The sequence below is a fragment of the Maylandia zebra genome, linkage group LG14 (assembly GCF_041146795.1).
Source record: "Maylandia zebra isolate NMK-2024a linkage group LG14, Mzebra_GT3a, whole genome shotgun sequence".
NCBI lineage: Eukaryota > Metazoa > Chordata > Actinopteri > Cichliformes > Cichlidae > Maylandia > Maylandia zebra.
This window is the reverse complement of record NC_135180.1, coordinates 23,314,598-23,339,417: the sequence shown is the minus strand read 5'-3', so window position 1 is coordinate 23,339,417 and position 24,820 is coordinate 23,314,598. Positions and strand designations below refer to the sequence as shown.

The following is a 24,820-nucleotide window of genomic DNA, read 5'->3' as shown; positions in this document are numbered from 1 at the left end:
AAAACATCGTCAACTATTTCAGGTAAGGGAAAAGTCAGTGCTGGAACCAGTTTTGAAATCTGGTGATCCAGTTTTAAATTCTTTTTAAGTTTCACCTGAGCAAAAATATTAAAGTCACGATGGCGTATCTATCGTACACCTCTTGCTGACGAAGCGCTTGTTGGGTCTAAACGTGTTGGGCAAGCACGCTGATTGTGTCTTTATACATGTCATATTTTTAGACTATATCACGTGGGGGTGTGGCTTTAAAACAGCTTAAATTCTTCAGTTTTTTCCCTGCTTGAATTTCATTCTCATATTCAGGCATTCAGATTCTACTAAAAGGCTTCCAAATGTTTCCTCTTTGGGGTCTAGGATTTGGTAGGTTGAAATCGTTTACAAAATGACTTTAGGATTATTTGAGATAAATTCTTAATTTATTTGATTCTCTACTTACATATATATATATATATACTTTTAATAATGCTTATATGTCCATTTCAGCCTGGCTGATTTTTGGCTTAACCACTAATTCTGGTGAGTTTTTCTTTCTTTTTCTCTTGTTTTTCGTGTGTGTGTGTGTGTGTGTGTGTGTGTGTGTGTGTGTGTGTGTGTGTGTGTGTGTGTGTGTGTGTGAGAGAGAGAGAGAGAGAGAGAGAGAGTTTGATTGAAGGGTCACTTGATCACTATTTCCACACAGCTGATATAGATTCTTTTATTTATTTTTTTCAATTTCCGCGACTGCTTTGTTGTACGTCTGTGCATATATATGTTTGTGTTTAAGAGGCAGACGGTGGATGGAGTTATATAAGTACTGTATACGAGTTATAGGTTCTAAGGCTGCATGTATTTATACATAATGCGCCATGTCAATTTGGCATCATTGTTTTTAAGAGCAGATAAGTGGTTTTAAGTCTCATGTGCGTGATGACGCAATAAGCACTGTCACGTGCATGATACTTTTATCTACTAATTTATTGAAGAACAACTCCAAGTTCGTGGAAACTGTGCCTTTGGTATTATTTTCTTCTCTTGCCTGAAACCCTCCTCCTAATGTCTCTGGTGTGCATTTTGCCCTGACGTAGAATTTTACAGTGATGATGCTTTGGGAAAGAAAAAGGGCAATCCTTTTGTTAGGGTGACATGTGGGTGGAGGCGCTTGGCTAATGCTCGCATGTGAAGAAACCCCAGCTCACTCTTGTGCTGTTCATTAAAGCACAGTGAATCATCTGTAACCAATGAACTATACAATATTTAAGCAATCCCAGTGTTACTTTCAGATTAACAAAATTACTATCAATCTAGATGATTGTTGAAATATGAAATATGATTGTTGAAATGTGAACAGAGTTTACTCTAATTAAATTTCCAGTGACTCACACTTTTGATCTTGTGCTTGCTGACAGAGCCTGCAGTGGGAGCTAATGCAACCTCCAGAAGGGACTGTAATCGGTAGGTCACTCCCTCTTCACTCACTGTGTGCATGTGCAGAGGTGTTCTCCTTTTATAATGGGGAAAAAATGCCTGAGCCCCGAGGAAAAAAGGAACTTCCCATTGAAAGTGTTTTGGGATTTCCTGCCTTTTTGGAAATCCACCCAGACACACAGTATATCAATGGAAAGCCCAGGATGTCCTCTATTTAGTACAACAGGACTTAGTAGGGTAGCTCAAATAAATCAAAAGACATTGACTAAAAACAAATGTCCATTACATAGGACATAAATTAGGCTGGTTCTCAGTAAGATATTTTTTTCTTTTTTGGAATGCTCAATTCAGTTTCACTAGCCACACACAACCTGTTTAATGTCAGACTTAAAGAAACTCAAGAACAGAGGCAAAACAAAGCAACTGAGTAGTCTATCAGTCTGGAGAGGGTTAAAAAGCAATTTCTCAGGTTTTGGGACTCCGCCAAACTATGGTGAGAGCCATTATGAACAAAAGGACAAAACAGTGGTGTACCTTCCCAGGAGTGGCTGGCCTACCAAAATGATTCCTAGAGCATATCTGGTGGTCACAACAAATAAAAGACAACATTTAAAGACCCACAGGATTCACTTGACTCGCTTAAGTTTGGTGCTCATGATCCAACAATAAAAAAGAAATTGGGTGAAAAAGTGGCATCCATGGTGGAGCTCCAAAGACAAAACCGCTGCTCCAAATAAACCTGTAGTGGCAAATTTGTCTCCCAAGATTTGAAAAAAATATTTCTTCCACTTGTTAATGTGATCTGTCCTGGTTTATTTCTGACTTGTACATACAACAAAGCTATCATATCGCAATGTCACGTGGTTGCAAACTGTTTGCTGCTACAGTGCACATTTCCAATGATACAAATAGGTCCATATATATTTGGACATTGAAACAAATTTTTTATTTTTTTGCAAATATTTTTATTGAAAAATGAAAACAACACAGTACTTGCAGTTACTGAAATACAATTGACCTTTCCTTGGCTGTGCAACCTCTCAACGTGTATTTAATTTTTTCAAGTTTAAAAAAAACATGACATCTTTAAGCCACCGGGAAATAGTAGGATACTTAACAGACTTCCAATGCAACAATATTAGACGGCTATAATATCCTTTTGTGTAGAATCAAGTGTAAGTGAGCAATCAGGAATCCCGAATACAGCAATCAGAGGACAAGGATGAAGAGTTACCCCAAGAACAGTTGACATAATAGCAAAATACCCTGTCCAGAAACCTTCTAGCTCAGGACACAGAAAGAACATGTGGCTAAGGTGACAAGGAGAACCATGGCATTTATCACATTTATTTTCCACTTCTGGATACAATTCAGAAAGTCTAGACTTAGAGAAATGCACCCTGTGTATGACCTTAAATTGAATAAATCCAAGACGAGCACAGGAGGTGGAAGATCGTACCCTCGCTATAGCCTGTTCCCAAGACTCCTCATGTATTTGAATTCCTAGTTCTCCTTCCCATGTACACTTAAGCTTAACATTAGAGTGGTTACTAAAAGACAGGATAGTATCATAGAGTTTCGAAATGGTTCCTCTGTGATGAGGACCAAATGATAATGTAGTTTCCCACTGCTGTTCTGGAGGTAAAGAGGGGAAATTTGGGAAACACTTGGCAACAAAATTTCGAATTTGAAAATAGCGAAACAAATGGGTAAGAGATGAGAAGACAAATTGGGAAAACTATCAAAAACGCCATCCACATATAAATGTTTGAACTGTTTTATACCCTTGTCACACCACACTGAGAATGTTGAGTCAAAAAGTGATGGGGTTGTCGCTTATAGGACCCGAGGAAGATGGCATTACAAATTTAAAGTGACGTCTAAACTGAAACCAGATTTTGAGTGTGTTAAGAACCACCTGATTATCAGTATACAGAGAGGGTTTTACGGGTAAAGAGGAATAGAGCAAAGCTGGTAAAGAAGAGCCCTTACATGATGATAGCTCCAATTTACACCACGAGGAACCAGAAGATTTTAGCCAGTAGCAAAGTTTATGGATGTGAGCGGCCCAGTAGTAGGCTAGAAAATTAGGTAATGCAAGTCCTCCACTAAATCTGCATCGCTGCAGCAAAGTTTTAGAAACCCTAGGTGGCTTCCCTCCCCAAATGAAAGAACAAATAATGTTTGTAACAAAAAATATAACAAAAAATGTTTTGGCAAAAATAAGGGAATTGACTGAAATAAAAAGAAACATTTTGGTAAGACGTTCATTTTAACAACATCTTAACATGCGTGTGTACAATCGCCAGTTACTCTTAGAAATCAAAGCATCGTATGACCTGGCTCTTAAAAGCAAACTGAGACAGGAGATGATTATGGGCCTCCTCCACCACTTTTTGAGCCCTGTATCCTGGTTTATCTGTGCCAACACTCCTGCACCACTTCCTGGAAGAAGCGCCCGAGGAAACGAGGAAAGCGGGCTGGTACACTCATCAAAGTCCGATCTCTTCTCCGTGCTTCTCGTGGAACTACTGGACCAGCAGAGTGCATCTTTAGATGGATCCTGCCTGTTGTCCCTGGAGCTCCCACGACACTTGATCCCCCGCTCTCAGCATTTTATTTCCCTAAGCGGCCTCGGACCGTGGATGTGGTGTGGACCACGGAAATCTTCGCACACTTAACCGAGCTGGAACATCTGATGTTAGGATCTACACACTCCAAATGGCTTTACTAAATGTAAGATCATTAGCAAACAAGACGTTTGTATTAAACGACTTCCTAAAGTCACAACAGTTGGACTTTCTGTTTCTGACAGAAACATGGCTTCAACCCGGTGAGTCTGTAGCTTTTTCGGAACTGGTCCCTCCTAATTTCTCATTCTTCAGCCTCCCTCGGTCCTCTGGTGGTGGGGGGGGGGGGGGGGGGGGGGGGGGCTTAGCCACCGTGTTCAACATTCGATTTCATTGCCATCAAACATTACAGCACGACTCATTTTCTAGTTTTGAACTCCAGCTGTTTGAGTTACACCTGAATTCTGCTGCGCCTTTGCTGTGTGCCCTCATATATCGCCCTCCCAAGTTTAACAAGGATTTTATCAAAGAGTTTTCAGGTTTTATGGCTGGAATCGTTCTTAAATTTGACAGTTTTTTAATCCTTGGTGATTTTAACATCCATGTCTGCTGTGACTCTAAACCTTTGGTTAAGGACTTTTTAAATATTATTGACTCTTTTAACTTGACCCAGTGGGTTACTGGTCCCACGCATGAAAAAGGTCACACACTGGACTTGGTGCGCTCCCACGGGTTGGAGGTGTGCATCACGGAAATATCCGAGTTGCGCATCTCATCATCTTCCTGTGTTGTTCACTCTAATCCTGCGCTGCTCGGTGGATAAGCCATACGTCCCAGCGCGCAAAAAGCGAGCGCTTAATGCACTAACAGCGCCCGCTTTTTCTGCTGCCTTTATGGACTCTGGAATAATGAACTCCAACTGTAAAAGTGTTGAGGACCTTTCGGACATTCTTCATTCTACCTGCACTGATATCTTAGACTCTATTGCTCCGCTCAGGACTGTGCGCGCTAAGCATTTATCAGAGCCGTGGTTGAATGAACATACACGCTCCCTCAGACGTGACTACAGACGCGCTGAAAGGAGATGGAAAAAGGACAGATTGCATGTTTCCCTACAGATTTTAAGGACTCGTCTTTCTGCTTACCAAGAAGCTGTAAAAACTGCAAAGACACAGTTTGTCTCAAACTTAGTGTCAGTAAACAGTCACAGGCCTCAGGTACTTTTTAATGTTCTTAATCGCTTTCTTAGTTTATGTGATAATTCTGGAGTCACTTCTTCACCAAGTATGTGCGATGATTTTTTAGCATTTTTTAATGACAAGATCCTATAGATTAGGGCCCTTGTCTCGTTGTCTGCTGCCTCAGATCAGAGTCCTTCTCCTGTGTGCTCAGCTGTCTTAGAGCAGTTTGATCCCGTCTCCCTTAAGGACTTGACCGCGGTAGTTAGTAACCTAAGATCATCACACTCCCCCCGAGCTTGCTTAAAAGCACTTTTAATACTGTTGGGCCTTTTATCCTGAGATTAATTAATACGTCCCTTGCTACAGGCTGCGTCCCATCATGTTTTAAACAAGCTGTAGTTCAGCCTCTTCTTAAAAAACAAAACCTGGACCCAACTGTTCTGTCCAACTACAGTGTTTTCATATCAGTCCATCAGAGATCAGTATTGCATGGGACTATGAAGGAACGCATAGGTCTAGCTGTAAAATGTTTTTCATATTTATACGTAATTTATGTACTTTTATGTCAGATGAATACAAATGAGTGTCAGGGATAATGTCCTGGATTTTGTCTTCTATGCTTTTCAGAAGAGACTGCAATGGAATACAGTATGACATCCAAGAGGCTGTTTGCTGTGAAAATAAGCTTCACCCTGGTGTAAGTCTATTTTGCTGTGGAAAGGAGCCTTACAATCCTGGAACAGCCACTTGTTGTAAAATACAACATGGACACAGCACCACAGGTAATCAACTTGTAAAACAACTAACAAAAGAATAATTAAAATTCAAAGTGGAAATTTGACTTTGTGATCTTGCAAGAAATTGGGCACCTTAACAAGGTGAAAATGAGAATTTAATAATGTAAGTATTAGTTAATGGTGTGATGAGCATAAAAAGGTTTAAAGCAGCAGCTTCACTTATGGGGCGATGTGGCTCAAGAGTTGGGAGTTCGCCTTGTAATCGGAAGGTTGCCGGTTGGAACCCCGGCTTCGACAGTCTCTGTCTTGGTCATTGTGTCCTTGAGCAAGACACTTCACCCGTTGCCTACTGGTGGTGGTCAGAGGGCCCGGTGGCGCCAGTGTTTGGCAGCCTCGCCTCTGTCAGTGCACCCCCGGGCAGCTGTGGCTACAATGTAGCTTGCCATCACCAGCGTGTGAATGGGTGGATGACTGGGGTCCTTAGGGACTAGTAAAGCGCTATACAAATACAGGCCATTTACCATTTATGGAACAAGATATTACTCCAATGTTGGAACTGCAGTTTGTGGAACATTTGAACTGTATTGGACTAGAAAACTTAATACTTAACCGAATAAACTGGAAACTTAAAAATTATTGCAGCTACTCTCCTTCTAACATAAATAAACCATGTGCAATGATCATGCTTTGAATTTCCTTGGGGTTACAAAGTGCCTCATGGAGATTAGAAACAGCCACATACAAAAGATTAAAACAAAACTTTAAAAAAGAGCTTTTAAAAAGACCATGCTAATAAATATGATTCGTCCATGGATTCATCTGTTAGCACTTAAACTAAGTTAGGTATTTTCATTTATTCAAAGCTGCTGCAACAGTCCTTTTTTACTGCTCTGTGTACGTCACTCACACTGACATTCTGCGCAGTAAGCAGATGAAGGGCTTGACATGTGCATGACTAAACACTGCGAAAAACACTGGTGCAAAACCACCACAGTCTTCATCAAAAACATATTTTAAACCCTCAAGAGTTGTGGTTGTGTTTGTTGTGGTTGGTTTACGTAAAAGTGAAACACCCCCTAGCTATTTTTAGATTGAGCTTTGTGACTCATGGAACTTGTGAACCTTCTAGTACTGAGTTAATGCACTTACCATGACACACTTCCAGCTGTTACACAGGGTCTAAGTGAAAAGGTGTCCAAGTGCTGTGACCTGAAGGCGTACAACCCAGTCAATGAAATATGCTGTCAATCAACCATCGTAGCAAAACCTGGACCAATGGCTGAATGCTGTGGTAAAGGTGAGCAGAACTGAACACATTGATGAAAAACATCACATTATAACCCTATACCAAGGAAAGTTAACTGTCCAGTTAAAAGAAACCTATGAAAATATACAAATTGTTTTGGAGAAGCTTAAATATAATATATAATAAATGTGGTTTTATCACAGAATTTTCTGGAAAACAGCAGAAAAATTTTCTTTTAATGTAGTGCAATTGCTTATTCAGTAGAATAATTCAGTAGTACAACATTTGTAGGAGGTAGAAATATAATGAATCACCATGGTCTTTTCCACAGAGGCTTATGATAAGGACAAGCAGTTGTGCTGTGGTCCGAATGAGAGCAAGATGATTCTGATGAGGAATTCCAGTCACCACCAGTGCTGTGGTCACAACCAGTATGACACAGAGACTCAGTGCTGCTGTTCAAATGAGGAAAGCGTGGAGATACAATCGAAGGATTCATCCTGTTGTTTCAAGGACTTTGGTGTATCTGCAGGTCAGTTCAGGACTTAACTGCATGTAACACTGTGTGGGACCAGTCTAATGAAAGTTGATGCAGTTTGAGTCACTGTACAAATCAATCTTAAGGGGGGCAGTCTTGGGGGGGGGGGGATGATTGACTAGAAAGTATGCAAGCAAAGACAAATTAGTAAACCTGCCCCAACCTAACTTGCAATTCAAGAACAAACAAACAAACAGAACCGTTTCCTGAGCAATGTGTTATTTTCTGTTTTCCCTCATGCAAGTTATTATACAGTAGTTATGTTAAACCAAAAGCTCTATGGGTCATTAACACTGGAAGTCCAGTGTTAATTTTGACAGCAAATCTTGACTTTGTTTTAATCAGTCTGTTGTCTTGTCATTTACGTTTAGTTATAAGTTAGACTAAAAGTAAAAGAATTTGGAAGCCTATTTTTAGTCAACTAAACATCACGAGATTGTAGTAAACTATGACTAAAATACAAAGTGTAAAAGTTCGCTGTCACGATCCTGGGTCTTATGACCCAGTGTTTTGAGTTTTAGTTCTTTTGATGTTTATAGTATGTTTATGCTTATTAGGTTTCCTATGTTCATTTGCTTATTAGTTCCCCCTTGTGTTTTCAACCCCTGTGAAGTCTCCCTTGCCCTTCGTGTGTTTCATGTCTGTGTGTCTTATGTTGTCATGTCTGCGTCTCATTATATTTCCTGTTTTATTTTGAAGGGGTCCTGTGTTCCTATATTCAATGTTTTTAGTGTTACTCTCTCCTTGTGACGTCGTTATGTTCATATGTGTCAGCTGTTTCTTCATGTGTTCCCACTTCCCTCATTATCCTCCTGTGTGTATTTAAGTCCTCCGTTTTCAGTGTGTCATTGTCAGGTCGTCTGTTGTCCACGCCATGTTTCCTATGCCATGCTTCGCTTCCAAGTTTCTTCTCTAGGTTTTTCTTATTGTTTGTTTAGATTTCCCAGTTTAGGTTTGTGTTAATTTTGCTTCAGTTTGCCTTGCCCTTTGTTTGTACCTTTTTTACCAGCCATATTAAACGGCTCGCTTTTTGTTAACATTTCAAGTTCTGTTCCCTGTTCCTTGGAGTCTGCGTTTTGGGTCCTTTTGTCAACCCCTACAGTCTGCCCTCGTCAGACTGTGACATTCGCTGTGATTTTAGCAGTGTTTCACACGGTTTAAAAAGTGGCCCGGTGGGTGATGGGCTCCGCCAGGGCTGCCCTTTGTCTCCGGTTCTGTTCATAATTTTTATGGACAGGATTTCTAGGCGCAGCCAAGTGGCGGAGGGCTTTCGCTTTGGTGGCCTCAGAATCTCATCTCTGATTTTTGCTGATGATGTGGTTCTGTTGGCTTCATCGGGTGAGGGCCTCCAGCTCGCACTGGAGCGGTTCGCAGCCGAGTGTGAAGCAGCGGGAATGAGGATCAGCACCTCCAAATCTGAGGCCATGGTTCTCAGCCGGAAAAGGGTGGAGTGCCCACTCCGGGTCGGGGATGAGTTCCTGCCCCAAGTGGAGGAGTTCAAGTATCTCGGGGTCTTGTTCGCGAGTGATGGGAGAAGGGAGCCGGAGATCGACAGACGGATTGGGGCTGCGGCTGCAGTAATGCGGATGCTGCACCGGTCCGTCGTGGTGAAGAGGGAGCTGAGTGTAAAAGCGAAGCTCTCAATTTACCGGTCGATCTACGTCCCTACCCTCACCTATGGCCACGAGCTGTGGGTAGTGACCGAAAGAACGAGATCGCGGATACAAGCGGCAGAAATGAGCTTCCTCCGAAGGGTGGCTGGCCTCTCCCTTAGAGATAGGGTGAGAAGTTCGGCCATCCGGGAGGGGCTCAGAGTAGAGCAGCTGCTGCTCCACATCGAAAGGAGCCAGCTGAGGTGGTTCGGGCATCTGACAAGGATGCCCCCTGGGCGCCTCCTGGGTGAGGTGTTCCAGGCATGTCCCACCGGGAGGAGGCCCCGGGGCAGACCCAGGACACGCTGGAGAGATTATATCTCTCGGCTGGCCTGGGAACGCCTTGGTATTCCCCCGGATAAGCTGGAGGAGGTGGCTGGGGAGAGGGAGGTCTGGGCCTCTTTGCTTAGGCTGCTGCCCCCGCGACCCGGCCCCGGACAAAGCGGATGAAAATGGATGGATGGATGGACAAGGAAATGGCTAATGACATCAGACTTAAGAGGCAGATAACAGCACAACAAAAGAATTCAGGTCACCTGATCCAGCCCTAATTATATGCTTCATTTAAAAAGAAAAGTTTTTAACCAAATTTTTAGAGGGTCTGTGTTTTATTCTATTCGGACTCATTCGATTTAATTTTAAATTAGGTTTTATTTATTTAGCACTAAATCACAACAACAGTTTCCTCAAGGTGCTTAAATTGTTAGGTGAAACCCTAAAATAATTAAAAGAAAACAGAGAGAACCCTAACAGTCATATAACCCCCTATGAGCAAGTGCTTTGGCAACACTGGGAATTAAAAACTTTGCTTTAACAGGAAGAAACGTCCATAAGAGCCAGGTTCAGGGAAGGGTGGCCATCTGGCGTGACCATATGGGGTGAGGAGAGGAAGACAGGACAAAACACATTGTTACACCCCGGCCTAGGCAACCGGCGTGCAACACACGAAAAATAAAAATAAGGAAAAAAAACAAAACAAACAAACTACTACGGGTCTCCACAAAAAAAGTCCCAAAACGAAAGTATCAACAACTACTTGCATCAAAGCAAAATAAGACATTTATTTACATCAAACCACCAAACTATTTACAACCGGGGGGGGGGGGGAGATCGCAAACATGACAAACTGAAACACAGGGCTTAAATACATAGAGGGAGCAATCAGGGAATGGACAACAGGAGGGAAACACAGCTGGGGCAAATCAGAACTGACGAGACAAGGAAGCATAAATTGAACACACTGAGATAAGACAGACTTTCAAAGTAAAGCAGGAAACACAACCGTCACGTCTAAAACAAAACACTGACAACACCGAATCGTAACAACATGATGTGGAAAAGAGCCGTTAATAATAACGAAAGCAGAGTAGAATATAAATACATTACAGGGAGTGCAGAATTATTAGGCAAGTTGTATTTTTGAGGAATAATTTTATTATTGAACAACAACCATGTTCTCAATGAACCCAAAAAACTCATTAATATCAAAGCTGAATGTTTTTGGAAGTAGTTTTTAGTTTGTTTTTAGTTTTAGCTATTTTAGGGGGATATCTGTGTGTGCAGGTGACTATTACTGTGCATAATTATTAGGCAACTTAACAAAAAACAAATATATACCCATTTCAATTATTTATTTTTACCAGTGAAACCAATATAACATCTCCACATTCACAAATATACATTTCTGACATTCAAAAACAAAACAAAAACAAATCAGCGACCAATATAGCCACCTTTCTTTGCAAGGACACTCAAAAGCCTGCCATCCATGGATTCTGTCAGTGTTTTGATCTGTTCACCATCAACATTGCGTGCAGCAGCAACCACAGCCTCCCAGACACTGTTCAGAGAGGTGTACTGTTTTCCCTCCTTGTAAATCTCACATTTGATGATGGACCACAGGTTCTCAATGGGGTTCAGATCAGGTGAACAAGGAGGCCATGTCATTAGTTTTTCTTCTTTTATACCCTTTCTTGCCAGCCACGCTGTGGGGTACTTGGACGCGTGTGATGGAGCATTGTCCTGCATGAAAATCATGTTTTTCTTGAAGGATGCAGACTTCTTCCTGTACCACTGCTTGAAGAAGGTGTCTTCCAGAAACTGGCAGTAGGACTGGGAGTTGAGCTTGACTCCATCCTCAACCCGAAAAGGCCCCACAAGCTCATCTTTGCTGATACCAGCCCAAACCAGTACTCCACCTCCACCTTGCTGGCGTCTGAGTCGGACTGGAGCTCTCTGCCCTTTACCAATCCAGCCACGGGCCCATCCATCTGGCCCATCAAGACTCACTCTCATTTCATCAGTCCATAAAACCTTAGAAAATCAGTCTTGAGATATTTCTTGGCCCAGTCTTGACGTTTCAGCTTGTGTGTCTTGTTCAGTGGTGGTCGTCTTTCAGCCTTTCTTACCTTGGCCATGTCTCTGAGTATTGCACACCTTGTGCTTTTGGGCACTCCAGTGATGTTGCAGCTCTGAAATATGGCCAAACTGGTGGCAAGTGGCATCTTGGCAGCTGCACGCTTGACTTTTCTCAGTTCATGGGCAGTTATTTTGCGCCTTGGTTTTTCCACACGCTTCTTGCGACCCTGTTGACTATTTTGAATGAAACGCTTGATTGTTCGATGATCACGCTTCAGAAGCTTTGCACTTTCGAGACTGCTGCATCCCCAAGATATCTCACTATTTTTGACTTTTCTGAGCCTGTCAAGTCCTTCTTTTGACCCATTTTGCCAAAGGAAAGGACGTTGCCTAATAATTATGCACACCTGACATAGGGTGTTGATGTCATTAGACCACACCCCTTCTCATTACAGAGATGCACATCACCTAATATGCTTAATTGGTAGTAGGCTTTCGAGCCTATACAGCTTGGAGTAAGACAACATGCATGAAGAGGATGATGTGGACAAAATACTCATTTGCCTAATAATTCTGCACTCCCTGTAGTGGAAAATGTGACTGAAGAAGAACTACTCAAGGCAAGATTCAAGGTCAACTGATCCAGCCCTAACTATATGCTTTATCAAAAACGAAGTTTTCAACCTAATCTTTGAAAGCAGGGAGGGTGTCTGTCTCCCAAATCTGTCCCCCACATATGAGGGTCCTGAAAGCTGAAGGCTCTGCCTCCTATTGTTCTTCTTCTAAAGGAAATTTATGCTGGTTACTATGAATGATGTGTGTATTTTGACCTGGTCTTTGACTCTACAGCTCCTTTATGTGGAAATACAACCTTCAACATACATAAGCATTTATGTTGTCAGTCAACTGTTGTTGCCAAATCTTCACCACAACACAGATGTTGTGATAAAGGTAAGCAGAGCTAATCAAAATACAAGTATTTCACTATAAAAAAAAGTATTTAAATGATCTGTTGTATGAGGAACATATAAAACCCGTTTCTTTAAAAAAGTTTAACATTAACTTAATTATGCATAAAGTACACTATATGCATTTCATTTTCTAGTATCTGGTTCTTTTTCCACAGAGACATATGATGTGGAAAAGCAGCTGTGTTGTGGTCCAATTAATGATAAGAAGATCCTTGAAAGGAACTCTACAGATCACCAGTGCTGTTATCATGACCAGTTCAACACAAAGACCGAGTGCTGCTGTTGGAAAAAGGAAAGTGCTGAAGTACAATTGAAGAATTCATCTTGCTGTTCAGAGGAGTCAGCTGTGCTTGAAGGTCAGAACTTGTCTAATACAATTTCATGCACATCTTAGAAATTACATTTGATATTCAACTGAATTTCAGTTGGCATTTTGTATCTTTGCAAAATTCTAGTTGGTGGAAAAAGGCTACATTTACTCCATGATATGGAGCTGTTGTTGTGATTTTGGGATGGCAGCATGGACTGCTAAATCCAATAATCAGAATCACAATACTTTATGACGGCTCAAGGAAATGATGTGGTCACAGTTGATCCAAGTCATTAACTAGTAACCAGAACAATAAAAAATCCTGAGCATTGTTCAGCAATTATTAACAGACTTCAGCCACCTCTGTCTCTTCCTGAAGAGTGCAGTGGTGTTTAGCCCAGTCTAGTTTATTGTCAATGTGTACTCTAACGTATTTATACATACTATGTCCACATGGAGTCCCTGGATTGAAACAGGGGTCACAGGTTTCATAATCCTCCTAAAGTCCACAATCAATTCATTGGTCTTTGTAATGTTGAGCTCCAGATAATTCTGCTTGCACCACATAACAAAGGAGTCCATGTGTGGTCGAGTACCTGGTACTCTACGTCAATGTATCACCTTCACTGATGTATTCAACCACCGGAGACTCATCAGAAAACTTCTAAAGGTCTCTGTGCAGTGTCTCCCATCAGTGGTGTAGAGGGTGAATAGCCCCAGTGTTGTTGATCATCTCGTCAGACACAGTTTTGAAGACACACATGAACCTTCAGCCAGGTAATCAGCAATCCAGGACACAAGAGAGGCATCTACCTGCATTGCTGTCAGCTTCTCACACAGGATGGTCAGCCTGATGGTACTGAATGCACTGAGGAAGTAAAAAAAAAAACATGACCTTCACAGTCCTTGCTGGCTGATTCAGATGGGCATAGACATGGTTGAGCAGGTAGATGACGGCGTTATCAGCTCCAAGACGGGGCTGGTAAGCGAATTGAAAGAGGTTCATATATGGAGCTGATCAAGGATGAGTCTTTCCAGGTTCTTGATGTGGTCACTGCCACCAGTCTACAATGACCAGAAAAATGGTTTGGTCATCAATTCAGTTCAGTGTTCTATATAGCATCAATTCATATCAACCTTTGTTTCAAGGCATGTTATGTTTAACCCACCATCATGGCAAAATGTGACGTTGGGTCCACCATGTCCACTCGCGGTTTGCCTGTCCAATCGGTTGGGGTTATCAGGTTGCTATATTGCAAGGTAAAGAACCTATAATATTAGAAAGAACCCCAAACAATTACACATTATCCTATAAGCAAGCACTTGGCAACAGTGGTACTTTTACCAGGAAGAGCTCTGTAGCAGAGCCAGACTCATGGGAGGCACCCATCCGCCACAACTGGTTGGGGTGAGGGGATAGAGAAGAGAGAAAGCCAGAGTTTAATAATTACTAATGATTAAATGGTAGTAGTGTATTAAGGATTAAAATGGAAAATGAGAGATAAAGATGAATGGAGGGCAGTTAGTGAACCAGGGAATGCAGACTGGTAAGGAGGAAGTGAAGATAGCTATGAAGAGGATGAAGAAGGGGAGCTCAGGTAAAACAAAGGATGACAAGCAGATAGTCTGAAAAGGAACTGAAGGAAGCACACCCTAAATATACACACAAGGTAATGAGGGAAATGCACAACAGATAGGAGACACAGCTGAACCTAATTAGACGTGGTGAGACAGGGAGACTTAAGGAACTAGAAACACAGAAACTGAGAGACTAGCAATGATAAATCATGAGGAAATCAAAGATTAACAAGAATAATACAAAACACAGAACACTGGGCCACCATCCCAGAGCCATAACTCCTTTAGATGTATGGAGGTGTCTAGGGTAGAGGGCAGCGTTTTGTTTTTTTAAACAGACTGACAGTATGATCCTAGAGAGTGATTGGAGGCCTGAGGAAAGGATAAGAAGTGGATAGGCACTAATTTTCAAGAACAAAGGTAAACCACAACCATTAAATAGCAACTACAGAAGGATAAAGTTGATGAGCTATATCATCTAGCTGTGGAAAAGAGGTTAAGAGGAGAGGTGATGATCAGTGAGCTGCAGTTATTGCTTCGTGCCAAAAAAAGCAGGGATCCGCTCTTAGCTCCTTCTTGCTGGCCATGGTTATAGACAGGACAACAGGTCAGCCTGAGTTCAGGCAGTGCTGTGAAATATGTGCTCTGTAGTGAGAGAGTGAGGAAAAGAGGCTGGAGACTTGGAGTTATGTCCTGGAAAACAGATGTTAGGCAGGATGGAGTGGGTGTCATGTCAATGAAAGACATTCCTCACTTCATTTAAAACAAAAGTTGCATTCAGGAGAAAAGAAAAAAAAATGTTACAAACCAGATGAGAAGGCATTTTACAAAGTTAAATCTTTGAAATCTGTTTTAGACCTAAAGCTAAATGGGTCTTGCATTTTAAAAACTTAAAAATTAGTTCTGTCAAAAAATTGTGCTTACTCAACTTTTTAGTAGCAAATGTAATGTTTGAAAAAACTGTTTTTTAAAAAAAAAAATACATTCCTACCACCAGAGTGAATAAGGCTGAAGTCACTTAATGGTCCAAATACATTATCTCAGAAAATCTTATAGATCAATAGTCAAGATGGGAGTTAGAGCTGAAAAATTCAGCTTTATTTGTTTTCTTCTTGATAGCGCAGGTGTTTTTTTTTATATCGAGATAAGTTAATGAATTTACTGTGTAGTGCACCTCTTTCTTTTTCTGTTTATGAGAGTCATTATTCCTCATCCAAGAGTCTTTCTCTTTCCTTGTCATCTATGTGACAGTAATCATCCAAATAACAGCATTTATGTGATTTATTTGATTGTTTTATAGTCTTTATTACTATAGGCTTTACTGGGCCTCACAAACCACAGTAAAAACAATAATATGGCATATACTGTTTTCTTAATTTATAAATGTGCATGTAGCCACTTAAATAGAAGCAGTAGCATTCCAACATTAACTTACAAGGCCCAGTCAAAATTTCTGGTACCCATCCAAAGGGTGTATAGTGTAAACTAGGGATGGGAAGTCACAGTGGTTTCTTGCTGGGTTTGGTTTCAGATTCATTTATACTGAATTCCTACATGCAGTGCACAAGAATGGCAAAGATGGATGTGTTTATTATGTTATTTTGGCAAAAACAAATTTAAAAACAGAACAAAAGACCGCAAATCCTCTGAGTCATCTTTTCCATAGATAATTCATCCCCAAATGTTCCCATCTACCCTTTCCACCCTCACACCCCTCCTTAGGTCAAAGCAATTCCAAGGTGGGAAACCAAGTCTGCTGTGATGGCTGTTCATCTGTGCAGAAGCCTTGGATCAATCAAGTAATGCACTCAATACATTGTTTGCTTTTCCCAGGCCTGCCCAGCTGGCTGACTTTTTTCTATTAATGCAAGTCAAAATGCTTAATCTCTAGAAAAATCTAATTGTTTCCAGTGAAGGCTATGAGCTATAAGCACTGTTTTCAGCTTTCAGCTCTTTTTCTTTTGCTTACAGAAAAAGGAAGAATATAATAAGTCCATTCTGGCAAGATTTTTAATGAGATAATTGATTAGAAAGCATTCTGGATAGCACAGGTCCAGAATTAAAGGTAAATTTGAGCAGGATTCAATTGCTGCAAAGAACAATACAATGTAGAGTTAACGGCAGTCGAACCCAGTGATCCCAGTGAAAAAAAAGAGCTGTTTTTGTACCACTTTGATGAGAAAGCTCGGAGCTCCACCCCGCTCCTTTTACATGGTTACTCAGGGTGTTTTCTATCTGATATATAGGATGTTTCTGCATTGCTGCACACATTACTGTTTTATTTCTGATTCTTCAAGTGCTGTGGGGACACACCGTTTGGCTCAGCACAACGTGGAGTTCTCTGTTGTAATAACACCTTGTACGAGAACAGAAATGATGGAGAGGAATGTTCAGAGACGGGTATTCCTTATGACCCAACTAAAGGGACCATATGTTGCTCTCAGTTTCATGGCAGCCCGGGACAACACTGCTGTGGGACAGAAATTTACCAGCCTGATGCTGAGATCTGCTGTAACGGACACAGGTGATTGTGTGTGTGTGTGTGTGTGTGTGTGTGTATCCTGAGGGACAGCTCAAGTCAAGCATTTTTGAGACAAAGTTAGAGAGGTGAGGCTGTTTAGGCATGTGCATAGGAGGGATATACTGGACAAAGAATGTTAAATCTGGAACTGCCAGGCAAGAGAAAGACATTACTCTCACATGAAGATTTATGTATGTACTAAAGAGGACATGCAATGATTTGGTGCAAAAAAAAAAAAAAGAGGATGGTAAGGAATATCCAGTGTGGGAACTTCTAAAGGGATCAGCTGAAAGAAGAAATCTGTTTCGAGTTGTATTGTATTGCTGATGAAATCTGGTGAAACAAACTTCTTTCTTTTTTTTTAATTAGTTGGTATGTATCGCTGGATTGCATTTTGTCTCTCAGGACAGCTGTGCTAAAGAGAACCACTTAATTTAATGTTTTCTGAGAGAGGGTGGAGGAAAACTCAGAAAGGAGTGGCATGGGAAAATTACTTTTCATGGAATGTATATGTGTCTGCGATACGCAAATGCTCCAGCTGTGCACAAACCCTATCCCCACTTTGTTTTCAGTGTGGTGACTTTAAAATGCACTGAGCTACTGTGCCAGAGAATTTCTGTCTCAGTCTGTGTAGTCTCTGACTGGGTTTGGCCCTGTTTTAGTTAAAGTTTATTGTTAAGGGCTATGTTCATGTGTGCATGTCTTTTCATAATTATGTTCTTTGGCTTTCTTTTTAGAGGTTATTATTTAAATTATCGCCCTACTCAGCAGCAAATAGCATTAAGATTTCAGTTTTTTTCTTTTTATAGTTTGCTCTTTACAAGATGAACTGGTTGAGTCTTGGCTGCTCTAATCAAGCTTATTTCCAGTTGGAGTAGCTGTCAAAGTGACAACACCTTTATGTTATTTTCTGGTTTTATGTTTTATTCTATTATCCATTAGATTGTTACATTGTTATGTCTGTTTTTTGTGTTTTATTATAAATTGATTTTCATCTGTAAAATTGCTTAATAAGTACATTTTACTTTTACTTACTAACAGCGGCAGCATTACACATAGCCATAGCCAGCAGCCACTACCTTAATTATAACTAAGCAAGCAGCTAATGTAGCTGCAGGGTAACTGCTAAGAGTTAAATGGCTGACATTAATATGATAACTCCATAGCATGTTAATGTTTATGAAACGGAAGCATTACTGATGTCACAAAATAAATTGATGTTCCATGATGTGAACATTATCAACAGTTTATGTTCAGCTGCTAATGAGGGGAGCATCTATGTAAGCCTATCTTTAGCAGTGCTGTCTGAAGTTGCACGTTCACTGGAGGAGGCACAGACAGCACTTTTGGTATCGATATTGTTGGAGATAAAATTATAATTCATTATAAATTTTCAGTATTTTCATCTGAGTTAAGTATAGATGAAAATCTTTTTTTTCCTGCCAACACTCTGTTGAAGAAGTTAAGAAGGTATCTTCCAGAGTGAGATCCAGTTAATACATAAGACAAGAGTCATCTAATTCAGAATCTTTTTGGCATACATCTTTATCACTGTCCTTATTGAATCATAACGGTTACCTCTGTTTTCCACCCAGACATTCCAGATTGGAAAATATTCACTGCTGTGGGATTAAAGCCTACAACATTAAAGACCCACAGATGAAGTGCTGTGCAGGAACACTGTACAATCTGACACTGTTAGATGAGCATGGACAGGACGCACAGTGTTGCGGATCCCTTCTGCAAAAGCAACAGGTAGAGTTAATATTACTGATGCTATCTCAAGATCTACTCTTTGTTTATGTAATCATGTCTTACACCTTATTAGGTCATAAGATCTTAGAGTAGAAGAGAATGGAATAGAATTCAACTTTATTGTCTCTCCTACAACATGCAATGATCCAAGCACACTCTGTGGGAGGAGGTATGCAAAATATGGAGAGGGGCTTCCAACCAGTGCAAATGTGCTCCCATGCAGTCCTCAACCCATCTATCTTCTTAGCTAAAAATGTAACTATTAACATCCTTGAAGGCGCGTGCCAATGCACCGCTGAGTCTTGTTCTGATGTACTGTCTTTCCTATGTTGTGACATGTGGACAATGATCCAAGGACACTTTGGGGGAGGAAATGTGCAAAATACTTTCACAGGAGGCTTGGCTGCTGTGAGGAAGGAGAGGGAGAGATGAAAGGGTGGTTGCTGTTGCAGGTTTAAGCCTTGATTATAATATGTTACAAAGATGGACATGGATACCTGGAGACCTAATAGTGGTCATTCCTCTTACACATCTTTGAAGTCCGCTTGATGTCTCCCATCTGGGTATATGATGAGTCAGTACATTGTCTGCAGATGTTCCTAGTACACATGGACCATAATAAACCAAAGCTTTCAAACAAGAAGTTTCATGGTGTCAGTGAGCTGGACCCATAAGCCCCTTTACCATTAGTACCTACTTTAATTGACTTGGCATGGTTTGTCACAGTTTCCAGGATTTTCCATTAGGTCCAGGTGCTTTTTTAGTAGCTGCTCAGCCCAGATTCCAAGCAATCCAAACAGGTACTAAAATATGACGTCGTCAGACTGGTTGCCACGAATTGGGTGGTAGGTAGCAACACTTAATGAGTCATGAGAGTATCTCGTTTGCGAAAATCCATAGTCTGCTTTGAAGTTCACCTAAGTCCACCTGTTGGAGCATTCGTGTCGCATATCAATTGCAATGTGCAATGCACAGATATGTTGCTATGACAACAAGCACACAAATAAGGAACTAGTGGGTTGTAATGGAAAACCAGTCAATCCGAGTCAAGTTGTTTCGATTCGTAGAGAGTTGATCCGAGTAGGTACTAATGGAAAAGGAGTTATTGAGTCACACGTAAAAAAAAAAAATTGACTTCGCTCATTGGCCCACTCCAAACTGCTTTCAACTCCACTGCCGTTGGTTGGCTTTAAACCAGTGATAGTCTTTATGCCAACCAGACTTCCTTCCCTCACAAGAATTTCCTCCATAGTTTAGGGATAAAACATCCAAACAAAAGCTAAAAAATGTGCTGTGCATTACAGTGCTCAGATTGTTACATAGGAGAAACCTAAAAATCCCCCAGATGCATGGTACAACACAGGAGAGCCAAGTCATCAGGATAAGACTCAGCTGTACATTTATAACTAAAGGAGAACAGACACTCATTTGAAAATCCCACCAGAAAAACAGTTGGTTTAAGAGAGGAGCAAAGCAGTCCAATGACGATCACTGAATAGAGGTGGTGGTCTATGACACCAACTATCAGACAGTCTTGAAATCCCTTCCCTGGTGTTTCAAACCACACTTGAAGCACACCTTGAACCATGTGATCTTAATAACTCACATGATTGCATGGTGGGGTAGTGTCTCATAAGAGATTCACACTTTGGCTTTAATTACCATAATGACACTGCTAGATTTGCACATATTTGCTGTTATTGAAGTCACTTAAGACTAACATGGACTGAATTGTGAATCTACACAGACAAACAAAGCTGATTTTAGCTTATGTAGCAACATTACTGGGTGAACTTGACATTAACTAACACATTCCTCAAAAACTCCAAACAATTATGTTTATGTATAATTGTATAATTATGTATATAAAGAACACTGTCTTTTTAAATCCAGGACATTTGCTGCTCAAGTGAGGACAGAGAAGTGCTATACTCTGCTAAGACGGGATTCAGATGCTGTGGTCACCTCTACTTCAACACCACCCTGTGGTCATGCTGTGCTGAGCGGCTGAGATCAATCCATGAACCAGGACAGGATCGGGGAAAGATGAATAATGGTCTGTCATCTCTACTTAAAAGTCCTCTCACAAAGTAGAACTAAATTTTGTGTCATTTGAACTTAATAGCACAGCTTAGATCATGTATTTCACCTGTTCTGTGTCTATAATGTTCTTTTACAGAATCCAGACTTCAATCAGTGAATAATATGAACAAAACTGATCTTTGCAAAAAAAGTAGGACATCAGTCTATATGTAAATTTAAAAAACAAAACATTGTAGCAAATGCTGTTTAGGAATTTATGGGGGTTTGTAATGCAATGTATTTGTGTGCGTCTCTGTTTAGTGCGCATCGGGACAGTGGAAAGTGTCTCTCTGCATAGCATTGTGTTCAAGAGCGTGCTGAAGATCTGTGGAAAGAAGGCCAAAGTGAAAGCGTTGCCTTTCCCTTATATCTTGAAAACAGATGATCACTGCAGCTCACCCAAACTGATTCCTGGGAAGACCTACTTCTTTAACAAAGTTAATGTTTTCACCGATTCCAACCATGACACTGTTCTTCAGTCACTCCACTTCATTTTTTCTAAGTGTTCAGCTTAGATCACCAGTCACTGATGGATACATATTACTTCTTACTCACACACTGATTTACATTTTTTCACAACAGCTATTACAGAGATGCGTTGTCACATAACGGTCTGTTACCTCTAAAACAATCAACCGTAAAGGTACTCATCATCATAAAAAAATTAAACCTGACGTTTTACCAGCAATACCAGCAGCAAAGTTGGTGAAAACCAACCCAAAGAGATCTTTTCAGTTCATCATTGCTTTTCTTACTCATTCAGGCTCAAAATATGACCTGTTTGCTTGGATTAGCATGCACTCACCTTGAACATTGCTCTGGATCCCACGGATCTTCATGAGCTTTACTGATCTTTATTTTACCTTTTCAGATTTTTGAATAGGTTTGAGTTTGCATTTGCAGCAGTGTTGCACTGCCAAAAATTTTAGGCCAGTCACTTTTTTTTCTACAAGGTGAGATAAGTTATTGTTGCACAAATAACAGTTGGAGGTTTTTTGTTTGTTTCTTTTAAAATTTTCTATTATACAGATTATGTAACTTGAGTAAAAAGAAAAACAAAGCTAATTTGCCAGTAGCAGGCAACCATTTACCTTATTTAGAGACTATGATGCACAATATTACTGCAATACAGACAAATGTGATGTAAGTATACAATGCATTACTTTTTATATCACACCCACACTGCATACTTATTTCATTAAGAAAATCACATTGTGTTTCCAAAACAGCAGTATCAGTTATTAGTGATATTAGTTATACATTGTTATCAATATATTATACATTGTTTTTCAAATATTGCTTCACTTTTTACTTTACTCTGCCTGTATTCAGCCAAACCATGTTCCTCTTTGGTGTAAGATGACCCAAAAATATGGGGTTATTTTTGTGCCACTATTCTGAGCGCACGTTAAAAAAAATGCAGGTGCAAGTGTTGCATTTTGAGGAGAAATTTATTTTGAGTGGAGAAAAGCTAAACTTGAGTGAAAAAATTTAATTGCTGCATGCAAAAAATGCATTTCAGTGTTTGCTATTATAGCAGCCCCTCTCGCTCAGTTTTTGCATTTGCGCTTGCTCTCAATGTGTTGCTTGTGCTCTCAACATTTCTGCCCGTGCACATTCAACTCTTTCTGTACACCGTTATATTTGTGCCACAAAACCAGCCAATCACAGACTTGGATGCAACGAAATCTGATTGGCTGTTTTGGTCTCCAATCAGCTTGAAATGTCGAAATGCAATATCCCAGAATCCATTTCGTCCAAAACTCAAACGAGGCTGTGGCGGAGGAACACAGAGTGGCGGAGTTTGAAATATTACTCTTTCTGGGTCACAAAATAAACTTTTAAGATATTTTCATGCGAGAATGGTGCTGTGTAAACTTCAAATATCTGCTCGATTCATCAAGACATCACATATTTACAAAAGTGCTCTAATGTTTTTGGAGATTCCTGATAGCCACCAGCTGACCGCATAGCTGGACTGGCCATTGGGCATACCGGGCATTTGCCTGGTGGGCCGATGGTGATTTTTCATTTTTATGTTTGTTTGTTTTTTTAAAACGGTATAAACAATAAAAGGTGGTGGATTAGCCAATTGGTAACAGGCATCTCCGAAAACATTACAGTATTAGAGTACATTAAGTAAGAACAATGTACTTCAAAGTGTAATATTTACTGAACTTCATATTGTAGTCAGTCACACAACTTAAAGTAATTACTGAGTGTAACACAGCCAATTGGTACACAGTGTTGTTGAAATCTAAATCTGTAATATATGCAATAATGAAATATGATCACCAACTGCCAAAGTCTGAAACAAAAAGAAAAAGCTAAATGGCCTGTAAATGGTAAATGGCCTGTATTTGTATAGCGCTTTTCTAGTCCCTAAGGACCCCAAGGACACTACATTCAGTCATCCACCCATTCACACACAGGCGATGGCAAGCTACATTGTAGCCACAGCTGCCCTGGGGCGCACTGACAGAGGCGAGGCTGCCAGAGGGCCCGGTGGCGCCAGTGTCCGGCGCCACCGGGCCCTCTGACCACCACCAGTAGGCAAACATGGGGTTAGTATCTTGCCCAAGGATATTTGGCATGCAGCCAGGAGGCAGTCTGGGATCGAACCACCGACCTTCTGATTAGTGGCTGACCTGCTCTGCCACCTGAGCTACAGCCACCCCATGAAGCTAAAGAAGCAAACAGTATATCAAAGCTTGTGCGAGTCTGTGATCAGCAGTAGCTGACACCTTAGCAGTCATTATAGCAGGTAGCACACAAGAATAGCATGCAGCTCTGTGCTCAAAGCAGCTATTAGCTAATATAGTTTATCTTTTTAAAAATTGGGGATTATTATTTTTATGCTTTTATTTTCTGATTCTTGCACTAAACTAAATTATAAATGGTGACTGTTTGCACATCATTAACCCATATAACTGAATGTATACATGTTCTATTAATGGCATTGTTTTATTTTTATTGATTAAGCTACTAGATGTACTCAACTTGCCATTTATCATGAAATATGCTTTAAGGACCCAAAAGACCACCCAGAGGTCACATTTAAATGTCTTGTGTTTGTTTACTTGTAACTACAAATTTTTGTTCTCCTTGGTTTAAGTTACATTTCTTTTATTTGGAATATGTTTGGCATGTATTTCACTGTATGTTTCTTCACAATATATAAGACACACCTTTAACCCAGAGAAACCCTGGAAACGTTGAAGGCACACAATTTTACATTTTGCATGTTTGAGTGAAATTGTAGGAGGTACTGTTCTTTTAAGGATAAAGCTTTGAATAAATAAATATAACAGCATGTTGTGTTTTATCTTATTGAATTGATGGTCTTAAGGTTGGTCTTGCGATTATTCATGGATCAAAAGATAGTTCCAGCTGGAGATGAAATGAATACAGAAATATGCTACTTTTTCAAAGTTGTGACTCTTGTGCCAAAAATCCCCTGAAATATAGATTTCAAAGTATGTGAGCTTAAAAATCTAACACTGGATTTGTCGCCTCTCTGAATGACAGAGATGTGCTCACCCGCTATAACTGTATTAATGCTCTTGTAAATCTTTGGCCTCTTGTCCCCAGGTAACAGCTGTCTGACAGAACATGCTGTATTCCCCTTGTTTCAGGTACTTGAGTGGACTCAGTGGATTGTTTAAGTTAGAGTCATTATAATACTGACAAGTCAAAGTTTATTGTATTTTTTAGTTCATGGGGAGGACGTGTTTCATCAAAACTTTGTTCCTAAATCTCTCATTTAAGGTGTTGCATGTTGTCCATGTTGTTTACGTTGACTTCTTAACAACAAATGACATTAATGGAGGATTAATCCTTCATTAGTGTTTCAGAGAGCAAAGAAGGGGATTTTTTTAGGTTTTACAATACTTGTTTGTGAACAAATACATCTATTA

The 24,820-nt window shown here is 40.4% G+C and overlaps 1 protein-coding gene across 1 annotated transcript; it reads left to right on the top strand.

Moving 5' to 3' along the window:
- Positions 1-323: 323 nt before the first annotated feature.
- Positions 324-23,281, top strand: LOC111500620 (uncharacterized). The gene is made up of 14 exons (XM_023152737.3): positions 324-360; positions 484-516; positions 1,386-1,431; positions 5,783-5,937; positions 7,058-7,189; positions 7,470-7,670; positions 12,536-12,637; positions 12,813-13,013; positions 16,268-16,344; positions 16,843-17,069; positions 18,662-18,821; positions 20,715-20,877; positions 21,001-21,054; positions 21,165-23,281. The coding sequence occupies exons 1-14, from the start codon at positions 333-335 to the stop codon at positions 21,416-21,418; spliced, it is 1,833 nt and encodes a 610-aa protein (XP_023008505.2). The 5' UTR covers positions 324-332; the 3' UTR covers positions 21,419-23,281.
- The last annotated feature ends 1,539 nt before the right edge of the window (positions 23,282-24,820 follow it).